We start from the raw sequence: 16,157 nt of genomic DNA on the forward strand, positions 1-16,157 counted from the left end.
ATAATATGTGTAGATGTATTTTAAGAAAGTACATCAAGTAAGAAAGTACAACTTGTTGTAAGATATCCAGAGAAATTTGAGGACAAAGGGTGGTGGGGGGGCTTAAAGGTTTGCAATAGGAGGGTAGCAATATTATCTCTTAATAATTAAAAGTGAAGTTACACTTTAAATATGATTTTCTTTTCTTGTTTTCTTTTTGCTAAGACATGCAAACATCAAGCTGATCCACCTCTTTGAAAACAGTGCTTTCCAGCTCCCTTGTCCTGTTTCACAAGCCACATCCTCTTTTCCAAACCTATGGTTACAGCCCTCCAGAGGGATGCTTTCATCCTGACGCACACTGTGTGTTTGGTCTGTTTCCATTTAGCTAAGTTCAGGTGTAGTTCACAGAGACCGCAAGCGCTGATCACATGACTTGTATGCAGGCTAAGGAAGCTCTTTGTGTAATATTGCTATGTAAGGGACTGAGAGGTTCTTAGCTCAGCAAGTAAAAAAAAAAAAGTTCCTCAACATTTACATTTAAGCAACGAGAATGTTCTTCATATCAAACCAGTGAAACTTACTTGGAGTCTTTAACCCTCATGACTCCATGGGTATTGACAATATCAGAGCTGTAGGAAAATGGTTGTCTAAGCTTTTCAGATCTGCTCTGATGTTCAGTTTAGAGAGATAAGAGACCAGTGCCCTCTATCTGACCCACATCTGATTCACCTTGAGTAAAGAGGCCTGCTGGTAAGACATCAGACCAAAAAGTTTGCACATGTGAATGTTGTGTAATCTGTGAAGAAGGTGGACTGTAATAAATAAGTCTGGTTGAAGTGGTGCATCTGGGAACAACATTTTTCAGAAGAGCTCTCCTGACGTGATGCCTGGTGGGCTTTATAAATATCTTGAGCCCGTCCGTGCAAAGTGAACTGTGTTTCACCCTCCCACACCCTTCCCCTTTGAGTGTTTGCCTTCTGCTCGCAGTGAAAAGGAGGCCTTACTTTGCTTTGTTTGTCCCTCAGCTCTTACCTCCCACTTTCTCCCTGTTAACTGTCAGTGTTCAAAAGCAGAACACTGGAAACCACATGTGAAACAGAGACTCGTGGTTTCACAGTAGAGAGTCATGTCCCCCAGGCATATTTTTATGTTCTATAGGCACCCAGGAAGACAAGCAATTAAAATGCTCCGTCTCTGCTTTTTTTTTTTTTCACTCTGCTTTCGAGATTTGTGGAATATCGCATAACAATATCTATAGAACATTCACTTTTAAAATGACAAATTGTCTTAGAAAAAGTATATTGTAAGAGGTTGAAACCTCCTGTTGGGCCATTTGTTTTGCTTCTTCCCTTTGCTATTTCACAACAGCACTAAATACTGTATCTGTAATTTATTTTTGTATCGGTGTGATTTAAATTTCCAACAAATTTTCACAGCATTAAGCAGGTGTTCATTATGTCAGTTTATTGACTGGTATATATAATAGATATTTTAACCCCAGGAGTTAAGGTAACTTGCAATGTGAAAAGAGAAACTGATATTATTGTCAGTGAACTATTTTGTTTAAAGAACAAGGTTTCATAAAAGTCTGAGCTCCAGAGCCCACATTTGTGGAGACCACAATGTGATTTTATTTTATTGGCATTTTAAGTTATAGACAAACACATAACAGATAACTTTGGAATTCAGCCCTAGTTAATCTAATGCATCTAAATACAATGCAGTGAAACCAATTCCCTTTAAAATTAATTATTTTAGCTAGGAGAATCCATCCATAGGTAATTTAATCTCAGCATAAAGTCATTTGTTCTGTGAAGGCCTCAGAGGTTTGTTATCAGTGAACAAATTAAGACCAATGAACACCCCCGGCAGGTCATAGATAAAGTTGTGGAGATGTTTAAGGCAGGGTTCTGTAGCTTTCAATGTCTAGCAGAGCACAGTTTATATAGAAACATAGAAAATTATGGCTTGGAATTGTGCCTCAGATTTATATCTAGCTTTAAAAAGCTCCATTCTTTAAAACATCACTTGCGCTGACATTTCTTCAGGTAATTTGAAATTGTTGCAGTTATTACCTGGAACAATATTCTTTACTAGTCTTTTTGTTGTTGTTTATTTGCTATAAGCAGCTATCTTTAAGAGTGTACCCTGAAAACAGCTACTGTGCACCGAGATCTTCCAACAATACATCAGAAGCTCAAAAAGACCATCTAAACAAACTACTTCACACAACTAATCATTCATTCGAGGGTTGCAGCCTATTTTGTGTATTCATATGGAGTCCCTGGATGTGTTTTGGAGGACTGACACCCTCCGAGTTTGCTGCTCCCTTTAACCTTTAACACTACTGTGTATAATAACTCTTACAGTTTGACAGGTCAACTGAGGCGTCACGCCTGGCTCCTTGCTGTGGGTTAGGGCTGAGGCTTTTTATCACAGTACCTACTCAGTGATGGATGAACCCCAACAGCAAACTGGAGAGAGGACCAAGGCATTGTTCAGAGAAAGTGGAAAAGGTCTTGTAACAAATATTACTTCACTGAACTCTGCTACCTCCTTGTTGCCCCTTGCTACATTCTCATTTAGGTATCCACTTAAGGTTGTGTTCACAAAGCGCACAGACCTTATGGGGTTTATTGCAGATAATAGTCTGCTGCTCACATATCTGATAGCTCTTGTCTTGAGTGTGTTAGAGCAAAGCAGAAGGATTTTTCTCAGGAATCTTACTGCAAATGTGACACACATTGTGCAGAATTTGAAAAAGAATGAACATTTCCTATATTTTAGCAATAGGAAAAAAAAGAAAAACTGTAATGAAGTAGATTTATTGCATATAGCAGAGCCATAGCTTCAAAGTCACAGAGAAATGTCTCCAAAGAAAACCAATGTCACTGAATCTGCAAGTATATGTGATGCGAATAATGACAGAATCTGGGACTAGCTGAGGTTTCACATGCGTTCAGCATCACTGCAGAGCAACTCAAATGGTCTGCAGATCTGGGATTCTAAAGTACATTTAATGGATCGTTGAAGACTGACTCTCTAAGCCCCAGCATTGGGATTTTACATGCTTGACCTGCATATAGAAGAAAAAAAAAAACTGTGTTGCTTTAAAGTACAGAAGAGGAGAAGTCTATGGAATTTAATAGTAAATGTTCAGGATGGGAAAATAATTACTTATAAACTTTGAGGGCTACGTTATTTCAAATCAGTATTGAAATTGAGCATGAAGTTAACTTTACAGCTTTTCAATCCTGCCACTCAAAGAGAAAACAAATGTGTCCAAAATCTTCTAAGTCTAGAGTATGTCACCCATCCATCAGTCTACAATTCACTTAATCCTCCTCAGGGAAGTGGGGGACAGGGGGCTGGTTGTGTGTCTCAGTTATCACAGGGTGAGAGGCAGCATGTATCCTATACAGGTCACCTAGAGTACAACTCCACAATGAAAATTAACAGACACCTGGGAATGTAGTCACAGCTGGGACAGCTAGAGTCACATATGTCTTCTCTTGTGATCCATCCTAAAACTCACTGCTTCCACCTGCACTTGGTCAGTAACCCTTGAGCTGACAGCGCTCAAAAAGGGAAAAGACTTTCCAAGCCCCACTTTGATTTATTCTGCTTTTTGGCTAACCCTGCACTGAACCTGTCCCGGGAGATTTCCAGCCATTTTAGCCCTCCTTTTCCAGCATACGTGCACAACATGCCTCCTCGACCTAGTTCCATCCCAACACGCTGCTTCTCCCACTGCTTTCGCAACAGCCCATGGAGAGAATGAGAAACAGGCCCCTAGAAGGAGGCTCGGATTCATTCTCAGCAGTGCCTTCTTTCCCCTGTTCCCTTTCCATCTAAGCTCGTGTGGGTCACTTACTGATCACTATGAGCGGCCCTATCGTGAGCACACAGGAGGGCATCTATGGTTCGCCGGGATTCAAATGACTGTTTATGAGCCTTGTCTGGCAGCCAAAGGCCAAGCACTCTCCCAGTGTTTAAAACCACTCTGACTTGAGTTCAGACATGGGGTGTTTCTTCTTGTGATTGAAGTTGTGGCCACCATTCCCTTTCATTTCTCTTGCACTAGAAGTTGGAGAATTGTTTTGAAGAGTGTGCTCTGTCTGTGTTTATTTCAGAGAACCAAAAAATTCTGCTATGTCAGAATACATGAATCTGCAGGTTTTTTTATACCACATGTGTGTGTATCAACTATTTTATTTACAGACTATTTGCTTCATGGTTAACCACGCTGCCTAGAGTAGGCATGTTTGATGAATTAGCCCTAAGTTGTGCTCCGGTCAATTTTCCCTGAATGTCAGTCTAGAAAGAACAACAATCTGAACATACTAATTAGTGAAAAGAAAACTTCCTTGCAATCTTTATGATAACCTAAGCAACATTTTAGTATTTTAATTCCATCTATTGTTGATATAATTGCAGTACTTTTTAGAATTTTTTTATTTATTTATTTATTTATTTATTTATTTATTTTTCACATTTTGTCACATTACAACCTCGAGCTTACATATGTTTTTGTTGGGTCTTTAAACAGACCAAGAAAATTGTAAATGCAAAACTTTGAAGATGAAGGAAAGTGACATCATTCCATATTTTTTTATGAATACAAATCCTGGGCAATGCATTACTTGCAGACGTCAACTAGTTAGTCAACAGATAAATCTTTGTGTGATTCAATCTCAGTACAAGTACAGCTGTGCTGGCCTTGGAGGTTAGTTGAGGATATTAATGAACAAACAGCATCATGAAGACCGAAGGAACACACTAAACAGGATATGGATAGAGTTAAGGATGAGTTTAAAGCAGCATTAGGTTATCAAATAAATATCTCAAGTTTTAATCATGTAAACAAAGCAATCTTTAATCCAGTATCCCAAAATACAAAAACTCCAAACCAGCCAAATCCTAACCACTTGAACTGCAAATGGTTAGCATCCGTAGCTCCTGTAGAGGAACCTACTGACAGGATGAGTAGTCATACACTCAATCTGGACTCATGAGAGGTAAGATTGCTCAATTGTTGAAAATCCAGAAGAAGTTCCATCTTCAGTTTGCCACAAACCACAAGTCATTTAGAAGAAAAATGACATCAGCATAAAACATCTTGCCCTAAATGTAAGTCCCTGTGTGGGACAAAGTACAAACACCATGAAACATGGTGACAGTGACATGCTGTGGAGATGCTTCCTTTCAGTGGCACAGAGAATCTGATCAGAGTTGATATGAAGAAGGAGGGAGAAAACCACAGGACAATCTAAAAAGAAAACCTGTCAAAGGTTGCAAAAGGCTTAGGGTTGGGACAGAGCTTCACATTCCAACAGGATGACTTTAATCATGTTTCCAGGGTGACAATGGAATGGTTAGACTGAAGCGATTTAAAATGTTATAATGGTCTGGTCAAAGTCCAGATATTACCAATTTGATTGGTAATATGAAGGAAAACAAACTAAATTTCATGATTGCATCCAGTTTGACTAAGCTTGAGTTGTTTTTCAAAGACGAATGGAAAAAGTGTCTCTCTATACCTGGGCAAAGCAAGTAGAAACATATCTGAAAAGACTTCCGCCTGTAAATGGCAAACAGAGGATGTAAAACCTATTGATGCAAGGAAGCTTAATACTTTGCCCAACATTTCAAAATAGTGCATAATTGCTACAGAATTATGCATTATTTTGTGTCGGCTCATCACATAATTCCCCAAAAATATACTGTAGTTTCTGGTTGCAATGCAGCAAAATGTGAAAAGTCTATAAATATGTTTGGCAACGAACTTTGTTATAACAAAACTCATGCCAGCAGTTCTTAGAGATATGATGCATATATGTAATTTACATAAGATCTAGCAGATTTATTGTCATATGGTGTTTAGTTTTTGATAGTTTGTGTTTTATTTAAGAATAAGTTATGAAGATGGCAGGAAAAGTCTTTCAGTTTTAAAAAAAACCTGAGCTCAACAAAATTCATTAAAAAAGGTGCAGCTTACTCTTAATACAGCTTGTTTTCTCTGTGATAAACCTTAGTAAAGAATATCTTATAATCATCTCATCAAATATTAACAAAGTCAGATTTACTTTGTTTTAGTTCTGATGTAAAAGAGAATGGAAAGCATAAAACGTAATGATGCTCATTAATTTAAATAGCTTTCCCATTTGGGTGTTGGTGTAACTAAAGACAGGAAACTTGACTCCATTTTACATCGACTATGAAAATACCTTCAGTGTAAACAAATCAAAAACAAATGGTGATAGCTACTTTTATGCTGCCGCACTTAAAAATTTAGTTTGCAGTAAATCCAAAGCTGACTAAAATGAGTGACATGAAATGTTGAGAGAAATAAATAAAACTTATTATCTCTGAGCCTTCCCCTAAGCCTGTCTGGCAGAACACAGTGAAGTGCTTGAGATGGTATTTTGCCCTCAATGCAAATTAATTAAGAAAGTAGGAAGATACAGTGGGCTTCTCACACTATCTTGCTAAGATTTAGATAAAGTAATCAATATCACTTTCAGTAGGCAGATTATTTCCCTCTGGAAAAAGCCAGGTTAGCACAGATCCCACCCCCACAATGCTACAGTGAGCTAATTAGCTTCTCAGTTATGGGAGAAACATGAGAGCAGTATTGATATTCACTTATAACCTTAGGCATGGAAGTTAATCAGCACGTTTACCAAAATGTCAAAGTATTCATCTACCAGGCTGGAGTTAACTTGTTTACCGGCTCCGTATCTCACAGCCTCTTTAGATAAAATCAATGGTCATTTACTCAAACGTGGTTTAAGGCACTTGTGAGTCAATGCAATGATTAATTCCAAGATCCTTGCGGATTTATAGAACATGCAGGATCTGTTTAACTTTCTTAAGACTAAAAGGTGTTGATTGATCTACCAAGCTCAACTCCGAATTTTATTCTTCAGGGTGAAAAAAAGACACATTGATTAAAAAGGTAATTGTGAATTTAGTCAAATCTTATCTATTGTGTTATTCTTCTTTCCACGTGTTTTGAATTACAGTATTTGAATGTGCTCAGATTCGTATGCTAAAGAGAACCCACATTGTTCCATTCTTCTATTATATCTGCCTCTGGGGGTTTGTTTGATCTGCAAACACAAATGTACCATTTTTCCAGACATCTTAACATTGTCTGGGTACGAGTCAAACTGGTTAAATCGAATTTGATATATTATCATCTTCCCCTTAAATAAATAAAATTTCTTTTTGTTGAATAATAAAAGCCTCATGATAACTGCTGGGAGCAATAACTTCAGCGGTCTCACTGCCTGTCCATATTAATTGAATTTTGTGCAAAACCATTTTACCCACATGTGGAGGGCCAAACTGATCTGATTTGGGTTCATTATTTTTCATTGAGAATTACATTACCTTGCATACCTACAGTGTTTTCTGAAAGCTGAGACCAAACAAACGCCTCATGCACCTCCCAAGAGAATGTGTTATGTTTTTGACATCTTTGACACTGCCTTGTGCTCAGAATAAATTCAACTCCTATCACACTTTGAGAATCACAACCCAGTCACATAATACTGTGTGGATACTTGGTGTTTTCATTTTAAACATAAAAGACATCTTATTTCTAAAACTCAGTTTTATTACTTTGTTTTCCTTAACACCCATTAAAAAGGATTTAAAAATTGTAAAAATAGTAAATGTGTCACAAAAACCTTCCCAGAATAACAGCTTGTACAGATGCATGGATTCTGCTTTATACATGTACACACAGGGAGGTGCTTCATGTAGTTCACCGCTAACTTCTACATGCAGAAGCAGCAACTTTTTATGTTCCTTAAGTGTTCATCTTCGATTTCAAAAGAAATCCTCCACCTTTGATTGCTTTAAGGTCCATATTCCCTTTATTTCAACACAAAAGTCTCTCGAGATGTGTACAATCCAGATTTATGTCCTTCCTTTGAATGTATTCATGCAGGTATAACTCCCAGAGAACCTATGGATTTCCTCAAGGGCAACTTGCGGCATGAAGCTGGAGAGTTTGGAGAGATGAGGGACAAAGTGTTCAATAAAAGGCATGACTTAAGGTGAAAATGTTTTTAAAAAGCCCAGATCAAATGAAAGGAACAGAAAATATGAAAAGAGAATTTGTTTTACCTTTTAAGTATAACAAGGGCGTGCATTGTCCAGGGCAAGTAAAGGAAGACCTTGTCGGTTCTGACAGCATCAACAGTCTTCTGGGCAACTACTTCAGGTTTAAGTGGTGGAAAGAGCTGAGGAAACCTAAAAAAGAATACATTTAAGATTTGGAGATAAATGGAGCAATCTTATTAAATAAATTATGTTTTTTATCTAGTTATATAGATTCAGAGCTTCGAGTGTCTACCAACCTGACTCTCATACCCCGAAACATCTCTGTATTGGTGTGGAAAGGAAGCACAGTGGTGCAGCCGACACCAGGACAGTCCAATAGGCCAAGTGTCAAGCTCTCCATGAAGGCCAGTGATGAGGCTTTAGAGGTGCAATAGTCTATGGCCCCAGGGATTGGGGACTGGGACAGGATGGAGTTAATGCACACTACATGGCCGTGTTGTAGTTCCAGCATTCGAGGCAGGAAAGCTTTTGTTGTCTAAAGCATTAACATGAAAAGAGAGAAAGAAAGAAAGAAAGAAGACAAATGCAGGAAGGGGAATGAAGAACAGAACCAACATGAGAAACTGTCTGCAGTGTCATTACATATTATATTTCCCATTACATTTAGCTGACAATTCCATTTATGTCTCCTTATGACAAGGTCCTTTGATCTTAATACAGAAAAAAATGTCGAGAGTTTCAAAACCCCTCCGATGTGTCAGAGACTGAGAGGCAATTTGGAAATTCTTCACTTAACCTGCCATAATAGCAGTCATGACTGACATGTCTGGGGAGCCTTCTGCATACACTTTCATACTATAATCAAAACATAAAAGTAAGGATAATCCACCAGAAGGAATTCCCCTAATTCTGCAGGCAAACAGTCTCTGCTTTGACTTGTGAAATGCTTACCCAGAACTGTCCCAAGGTGTTGATATGTTGAGTTTTTAGAAGAGCATCGTCATCGCTGTCCATCAGACTTTTACCATGCACTACAGCTGCATTGTTCACTAATATCGTAACATCTCCAACCTTGGACAAAAAAAAAGCACAAGATACTGCGGACATTAAAATGGAAAGCAAGAAGATGTTTTAAAGGTAGATGGAATTGCCTCTGCTTGTAGCTTCACAACACCTAGGACAGTTTACCTTTTCTCTCACCACCTTGGCTTGTTTGTACACTTCGTCCCGATTGGCCACATCACATACAAAGTAACAGCATTCTGATCCAGAGAGGGAGATTTCTTCAACTGTCTCTTTTAAACACTTCTCTGTTCTGCCCCAAAGGATCACCTGATAAGCAACAAGATTTTTAAAGGTTAGAGACAAATAAAGAGAGGTTCTGCAAAGAAACTGAGCACAACACAAACTAATTAAGTGCACTCTTATGTGTACTGTATATTATGTGAGAGGGTAGAAAGGGGATTTACTTATTCTTTATTTGCTATAGTCAGTCTTTGACTGAACATGACATCTTTTATGCAACTTTTTGGCAATAAGACATGTTGCTCTTTTCATTGACAGAACAAAGAGGCCATTTTTACTCAAACAAATAGTCTTCGTACAAGATTAAAGGCTTCGAGGTTGCTGTGAATGAACTGTCTCTTCATCCACCCGTACACTAAATGAACGCTGGTCATTTGAGCAGGGAACTTGGGGCTGGATGGGGATGGGAAGGAGGGGGACTCAGTGATTGGGCAATTAGATCTGTCAGTCTTTGGGGTCAGGGAAAGGTAATGAAATCACGGGGTCAGCCATCCTCATCTCTCAAATACAAATTCTCAAAGAGATTACACAGCTTGTTGGGCAGATGAGCCTTGTCATTGCTGGTAAGGGAGTCCGAAGACAATGTGTGTGTGAAGAGCTGAGGATGTCAGTGCAGGCTTTGGCTGGTTGCCCATGACTGTGAGGATAGCACTGGGCAAAAATATCCACAGTAAAGTGATCTTGCATATTTAAGTCAGGAAGCGTGTGGACAGCAAGGCTGCTTCTTGGCCCAATGTTCAGCCTGGAATCTCATATTATTTTGCCAATGTTTATTTGTAAACTCCCATTTAGTCAGTTGGTATGCAGGAATTTACATTGACTTTGAGATATTACTCTGAAATATGTCATTACAGAAGTTATATCTGACAATTGTGCAGAAACTGGATTTTTTTTTTACAGCGTCGGTGTTCTAAATATATGACTGCACAATTTGGAGGTCTACTATTTGTAGAGGCGAATCAAAGTCAGTGACTCTATACAATCAATTAAGGTGTCTTAGTTATCGTTGTGCCAACTGGCATTGTATTTGAAATGGAAAGATTTGCATTATAACTATGATTGAACTGGAAAGTATGTAATTAAGTTTTAATAATTCCATATGATTGGATAACTGATCATATAGTTCTATATGTATATGGGATTTAAATGCCTTGTAAAGTACCCTGAGATGGCATTTGTTGTGAATTAGTGCTGAATAAATAAATTCAACTGGAACGGAACCAAATATAGTGTTGTCAGAAAACAATGGAAGATCTTCAGATCCAGTCTTTTCACATTATGATTCTCTTTGGTAGTGTTCTGGTTAATGATGAACATGGTAGATTATCATAAACAAATATTTAAGCAATATAGTTTTGGGGCACCACAGATCTTCAATATGCTCTTCAATTCCTTATCAGAACTGTTGGCAATCAGGCGTTTGCCTCCTTCTGAAAACAGCTCTCGTTTGATTGGGGTTTTGTTTGTTTGCTTCATTTGCAAGGCCATTTAAGTAATCACTGAAGGAAGACAGGTCTTGATAAATAATTTAAAGCTCTTAATAGGATTTGAGCAAGACAAATAAAGTTGACAGTTCTCATTAAAACTCTGCACTTAAAGCCGTGTTCTCCTGTTAAAACATTATTTAATTTATCAGTTTATCACCCGTCAAAGCACACAGGACAATCAGAGCAAGCACACATTGGCCAAATTGTTATCCGGATAGAAAACTGTTTTTAATTGTTCTTGCAAAGGCAGTGTTCTTTGGTGATAAAGCGTTGATTTCTCCAACAAGGCATGCCTAACAAGACATAATGTCAACACACGAATCAAGTAAAAGCTCTCTAATCAACAAATTAATGTGGTAGAGCTTGAAAGAAATTCTTGACAGGGATAGAGGACGTCACTCGATACAGACTGAGGCACAACTCTCTGTGTACTGAGTTGCTTCAGCTGAATTACAATGATACTTTATCTCCCAAGTCTCAATGTATGGGTGGGTATGAACCCTCCTTTTCACACCCATTGTATGAGCCAGCAGAGAGGCGGCACACAGAGGGGGCAGCAGGAGTTCAGGAGGCAGTCGCCTGCCGCTGTCTAATTACTGCAGAGACAGCAAGGTCAGTTGCAGGGCAATACCCAGCTGGGAGTGGTGTGCTTCCCGCCTCAAGCACAACACAAGCACAACCACACAGACCTGTTGTCTGTGTATTGCTTTGGTTCACCTTCCACGTGAAGGTTTACTTGTGTTGTTGACAACTACTTTTCTTTGTAACGTTGGTTTCAAAAAGGATATTTGAAGAAATGTACTTTTTAAATTTGTCTGTGCTTTGACTTTCTTGAAACTTTCACTACATACTTTCTTTGCAAACACGAGTTTCCCTTTGCAAAACATGCGACATATGTCAACTTGTTCACAGTTGAATTTACCCCTCTTCATCTTGGTAAATTCTTAGTTATAGTCATCTTAGCCTACATCAAACAAAGATCTGAGCAAAAGCAAATCAGGGAATTTTGACTTCCAGTCACAATGGGGCTGAAACTGGGGTGAGTGTAAAGTTCACATAGGTCAGCCATATCCATAATTGCCCACCTATTTCCTTCTAGCATCTCTTTATCCACAGAGCAATTGTTACAGACATTACCAAAGGTGTTGCTTTCAAAGCCCTCACACCTTGATAACAGTCAACAATGAGGTGCTGAAAAGCATAGTGACATCCTTTGTTGTGCAGCTGCAAAGTAATGCTTTTTAAATCAACTGGTTTCTTCTTGCTCATTCCCCTAGGATGTGGCATCAAAAGAAGCAGGAAAACAGTTAATGTTTCAGCGAACTTTCAGCAATGTTTTCAAGCTGGCAAAATTGTGTTTCAAAAGATCATTTGAGCTGCAATGCCTGTGTCACACATATACAGATGATTACAGTCATCAACTTTCAATTGGTCTGCTCAATGTGGGTTGAAATTACAACATTTTTAACCCATGTGTAATGAAGGCGACCATACGAGGTGATCAAAAAGAGCTTCTCCATTAACACAACCCTATTAAAGAGACAACAATAATTTTCAAGCACTTGGCTGTGCAATGTTCATCTTCAAGATTAGTAGACAAACCACTGGTGGATTGTTATCCTTAGCATAAAGCAGTCAGCAAAGCATTTCAGATCCAAGCAGAAGCTCTTGGTTAAGACTGACAGAGGATAGGAGTTTTTGGTTGAGATGGCAAAAATGGGCTTCATTACTACTGAAAAACATAAATTTATAATAAACATGACCCTGACAAAGTTGACCTCCTCTCTCGGGATAGGAAATTACTGTACTTTGAAATTGGACTGTTCTAAAGCATCTCTCATGGTCTCCCCGTGTTCCAGGCTTGTACGAAGTATTTACTCACAAGAGAAAAATTAGAAATGCTTACAAAGCCATTTTCTAATCTGCAGGAACTGCTTCAATAATGCATTTTTCCCTCTGTAAGGTTCATCTTAGTTTGCATTTACTCTATAAGACATCCCACGTCCTAATGCAATGCATGAAAACAACTCTATTGTGGCTTTCAAAACAGAATGAACTTGTACTGTGGATATGCTGGTCGATTTTCCAGCAGATTAAATTTCACAAATAGAAAAAAATAAAAGTATAACAGGTCACTGATTTGTCATGGCTGTGAATAGCTCACGGAGTTATGCAGAACTTTTGCGCACAAGCCATTCCCCAACTCCACCTTGCAAAAATAATAATAATAAAAAAACAACAACAGTATGACAAAATGTATGCATTATGTTGTCTAATTACTTTACCTTTTTGGCTCCTTGCTTGGCGAACTCCTTGGCCAGGTGACGTCCAATCCCTCGACCTCCACCAGTGATCAATACCACCTCCTTACTTAAGTCCTTCTTGCTGCTTGGCAACAGCGACAACAAACTTGCCCGGACTATGTGATAGAACATTTGGATCGGGAAGAAAAGCATACGAAATGCGCTTCTCAGCTCCATCTCGGAAAGTGGCCACAGACAGCAGACAAGTAATGCGCTGACTAGCTCTAATGTCCTCCTAACAGTGCGCCGCGGGAGATATCTGCAAACATATATATCTATATTTTTTTTTTATCTACAGCCTCAGAAAGTTTTTCATGAGCAAATCGGACGCGGGATGTTAAATAATGAAACGCAGAAGTGCGTTTGTTTTGAGCGCTTTGACATCCTCGAAGGGCATCAGGCTCATGAAAAGTCTGAGTAATCACTCATCTTTGCTTGTCAGCCACCGAGTGAGACGCAGAAGCGTGAAAGACAAATCCAAGCGACGCAGTGTGTTGTTGTGCGCTACTGAAACCGCCGCGGTCTTTGGTGTTGTGTTCCTGTCCTGTCCTGCTTTATATATTACCCCCTCTTCCTAGACTTTGAGCTATTTTCACTTGTGGAAAGTCCTGGTGAACCTAGAGGGGCGGATTGTAGGGGTATTAATCCTGATTGACATGTTAAGTGTGGATGAATATTTTGCTCCAGTGCCCGTCTGCCCTGACTGGTTGCGTACTGGCATCTTCCCCACCCCCTTTATGTGTCTACAGCAGCGCTGGTTCTCAATCTGTGGTCCAGCTCCCCCCTCCAGCGGTAACCCCCTGCGCGTCCCAGGTGGGTGCTCAGTCTGCTTTGGGAAAATTTAACTTCGTAATCCCGTTGACCTGAATTTAACCTCATTGCATAAGTAACAGAATAACAGTAGTGTTGCAATCGCTCAACAGCAGTAAGACAATACAAAAATCACTTAGGATTTGCTGGGTGAAAAGGTTTGAGGGAGTTTTAGACAATGTCCGAAAAGTAGCTGGGCAATTACACCATAAATCAACCAACTGCCCACAATTAATTACGCTTAACAATTAAGCAAGCAAATAGTGAATCAGTGACGTGCAAACAAACATAGCCATGAGAAAGCAGTAAGGGCTTTTTTTTACGGATCCCTTATGTAAATCTGTGAATCTGTGAAGTGGAGGGAAAATACTTGTTTAAAAATAAATAAATAAATAAATAAATAACAATAAATAAAACCCCATTTCCCCATCCCGTTTTTGATTTGGAATCCTTTGACGAATTCCTGTGCCACAATCTCCCTCCAGAAGTCTGCTAATGAGTGATTAAAACCCTCTTGCGTGATACTTGATCTCAGTATAATTACATATGTTCTTTGATGGCCAGAAAAAAAGAAAAATAGACAGAGAACATAAGCAAAGATCAAGCATTGTATCGTGAACAGATGTAAATCAGATCTAGGTTTTAAAACTACTACCCAGGCTTTGAACATCTGACAGAGTACTTGTTCATTCCATCATCTAAAAATAGAAGGAGTATATCGTCACAACTGCTAACCTAAAAAAGATATGGCTTACCAACTGAGAGGCAGAAGTGGATAACAATTTGAGAAGTAAGAAATGATCCCACGGAATCTGTGAAAAATTCAACTATTTATCATTAACTCCACTAATCTGACATTCATGGACAAGTGGCCACCAGAAAGCCAAAAGAAGACAATCTAAGACTAAGGCACATGTGCAGAATCCTATTTGTAACATTGCACATGACTCTGACCACAACATCCTTGTGGTGACACATGGTGATAGCAGTACCATACTCTGGGGAAGAGTTTCTTCCCCAGAGTATGAAGGAGCTAAATACAGGACAGCCCTGCAAGAAAACATGAGAGACTACAAAAGACTAACACTGACGTGTCGATTCACCCTCTAGCAAGAACATGCCAGAATCTTACTGAAGTGGTTTAGATGAATGTCTATTTGTGAGTGAGAATGAACTAATTAAAGTCCAGACCTACGTCCAATTTATAATCTGGCTTAAATAGACATGAAAATAGCTGTTCACAGATGCCTTTACAATTAGTTGTTGCAAAGAAAAACGGACTAAAGTTTCACAATCTAGAAATCTTGTTTTTAAAGTCTTGTACATTTTTGTGGCTGCCCTGGGTGAGCTGTTGATGTGTTATTGGAGTAAATTAGTGTACCAGCCACTGCCAGGAAGGTTCACCACTGTTCCATGCTTTCTCCATTTGTGGCCAATTTGATGGTTCACTTGAGCCTCAAATAATCAGAAATGTCTTGTAACATTTTCCAAATGGATAAATGTCAGTGAATTTGCTTCTTATTTGCTCTTGATTTTATTTAGATTGGGTTATTAATGTATTTGCACATATTAGGTTAGTTTGGACAGTTTTGTTCCCTAATAAATAAAATTATCATTTGAAAAATTATACTGTATTTACTCAAGCTTACATTGTTCAATATTCAACTCATTTGAAACATCGGGAAAAAAATACTGCAATGGGGAGGAATATTTTTGAGACCAATCTACACACCACACTTCAATTTTTTATTAACAAATGCAGACAATTTTTTCTCTATATATACCTACCTGCTTATGCAACCATAGTGCTAGCTTGCTGTGTAAGCCTAATTTGTTGCACCAGTATTTTTGAAGTTGGTTACTCCTTTCTGATAAGTGTGAAATTTAGTATATAGGTCACACTCACTCTCACAGAGCTGTCGGTCTTACTTTCAAAAAAACCTATGCATAGCTTATAAAAATCCATATGAATTAATGGACCTCAGACAAAATTCCACTCTGTGATGTTTGGCCTTGACACTGTGATTTTTACCAGGAGTCACTGAAGGCTTTTTCAGCAACTGGTTTTAAAGAGCAACCTCACAATGGTTGCTTTGTGTTAGACTGAGCTACTTAGGGGAAGCAGAGGGACTCTGAGGGCTTTACTGCAAACTCTGGAACAACCCATGTCCAGATGCTGTCCTTACTTTGGAAATTT

At 38.8% G+C, this 16,157-nt stretch overlaps 1 protein-coding gene across 1 annotated transcript; it reads right to left on the bottom strand.

Annotated features, from left to right (window-relative positions):
* Positions 1-5,303: 5,303 nt before the first annotated feature.
* Positions 5,304-13,872, bottom strand: dhrs3b (dehydrogenase/reductase (SDR family) member 3b). The gene is made up of 6 exons (XM_007547020.2): positions 13,133-13,872; positions 9,244-9,387; positions 9,007-9,126; positions 8,352-8,590; positions 8,119-8,244; positions 5,304-7,993 (listed from the first exon to the last, which is right to left on the bottom strand). The coding sequence occupies exons 1-6, from the start codon at positions 13,325-13,327 to the stop codon at positions 7,909-7,911; spliced, it is 909 nt and encodes a 302-aa protein (XP_007547082.1). The 5' UTR covers positions 13,328-13,872; the 3' UTR covers positions 5,304-7,908.
* Positions 13,873-16,157: the final 2,285 nt, after the last annotated feature.

The sequence above is a fragment of the Poecilia formosa genome, unplaced genomic scaffold, assembly GCF_000485575.1.
Source record: "Poecilia formosa unplaced genomic scaffold, Poecilia_formosa-5.1.2 Scaffold18, whole genome shotgun sequence".
NCBI lineage: Eukaryota > Metazoa > Chordata > Actinopteri > Cyprinodontiformes > Poeciliidae > Poecilia > Poecilia formosa.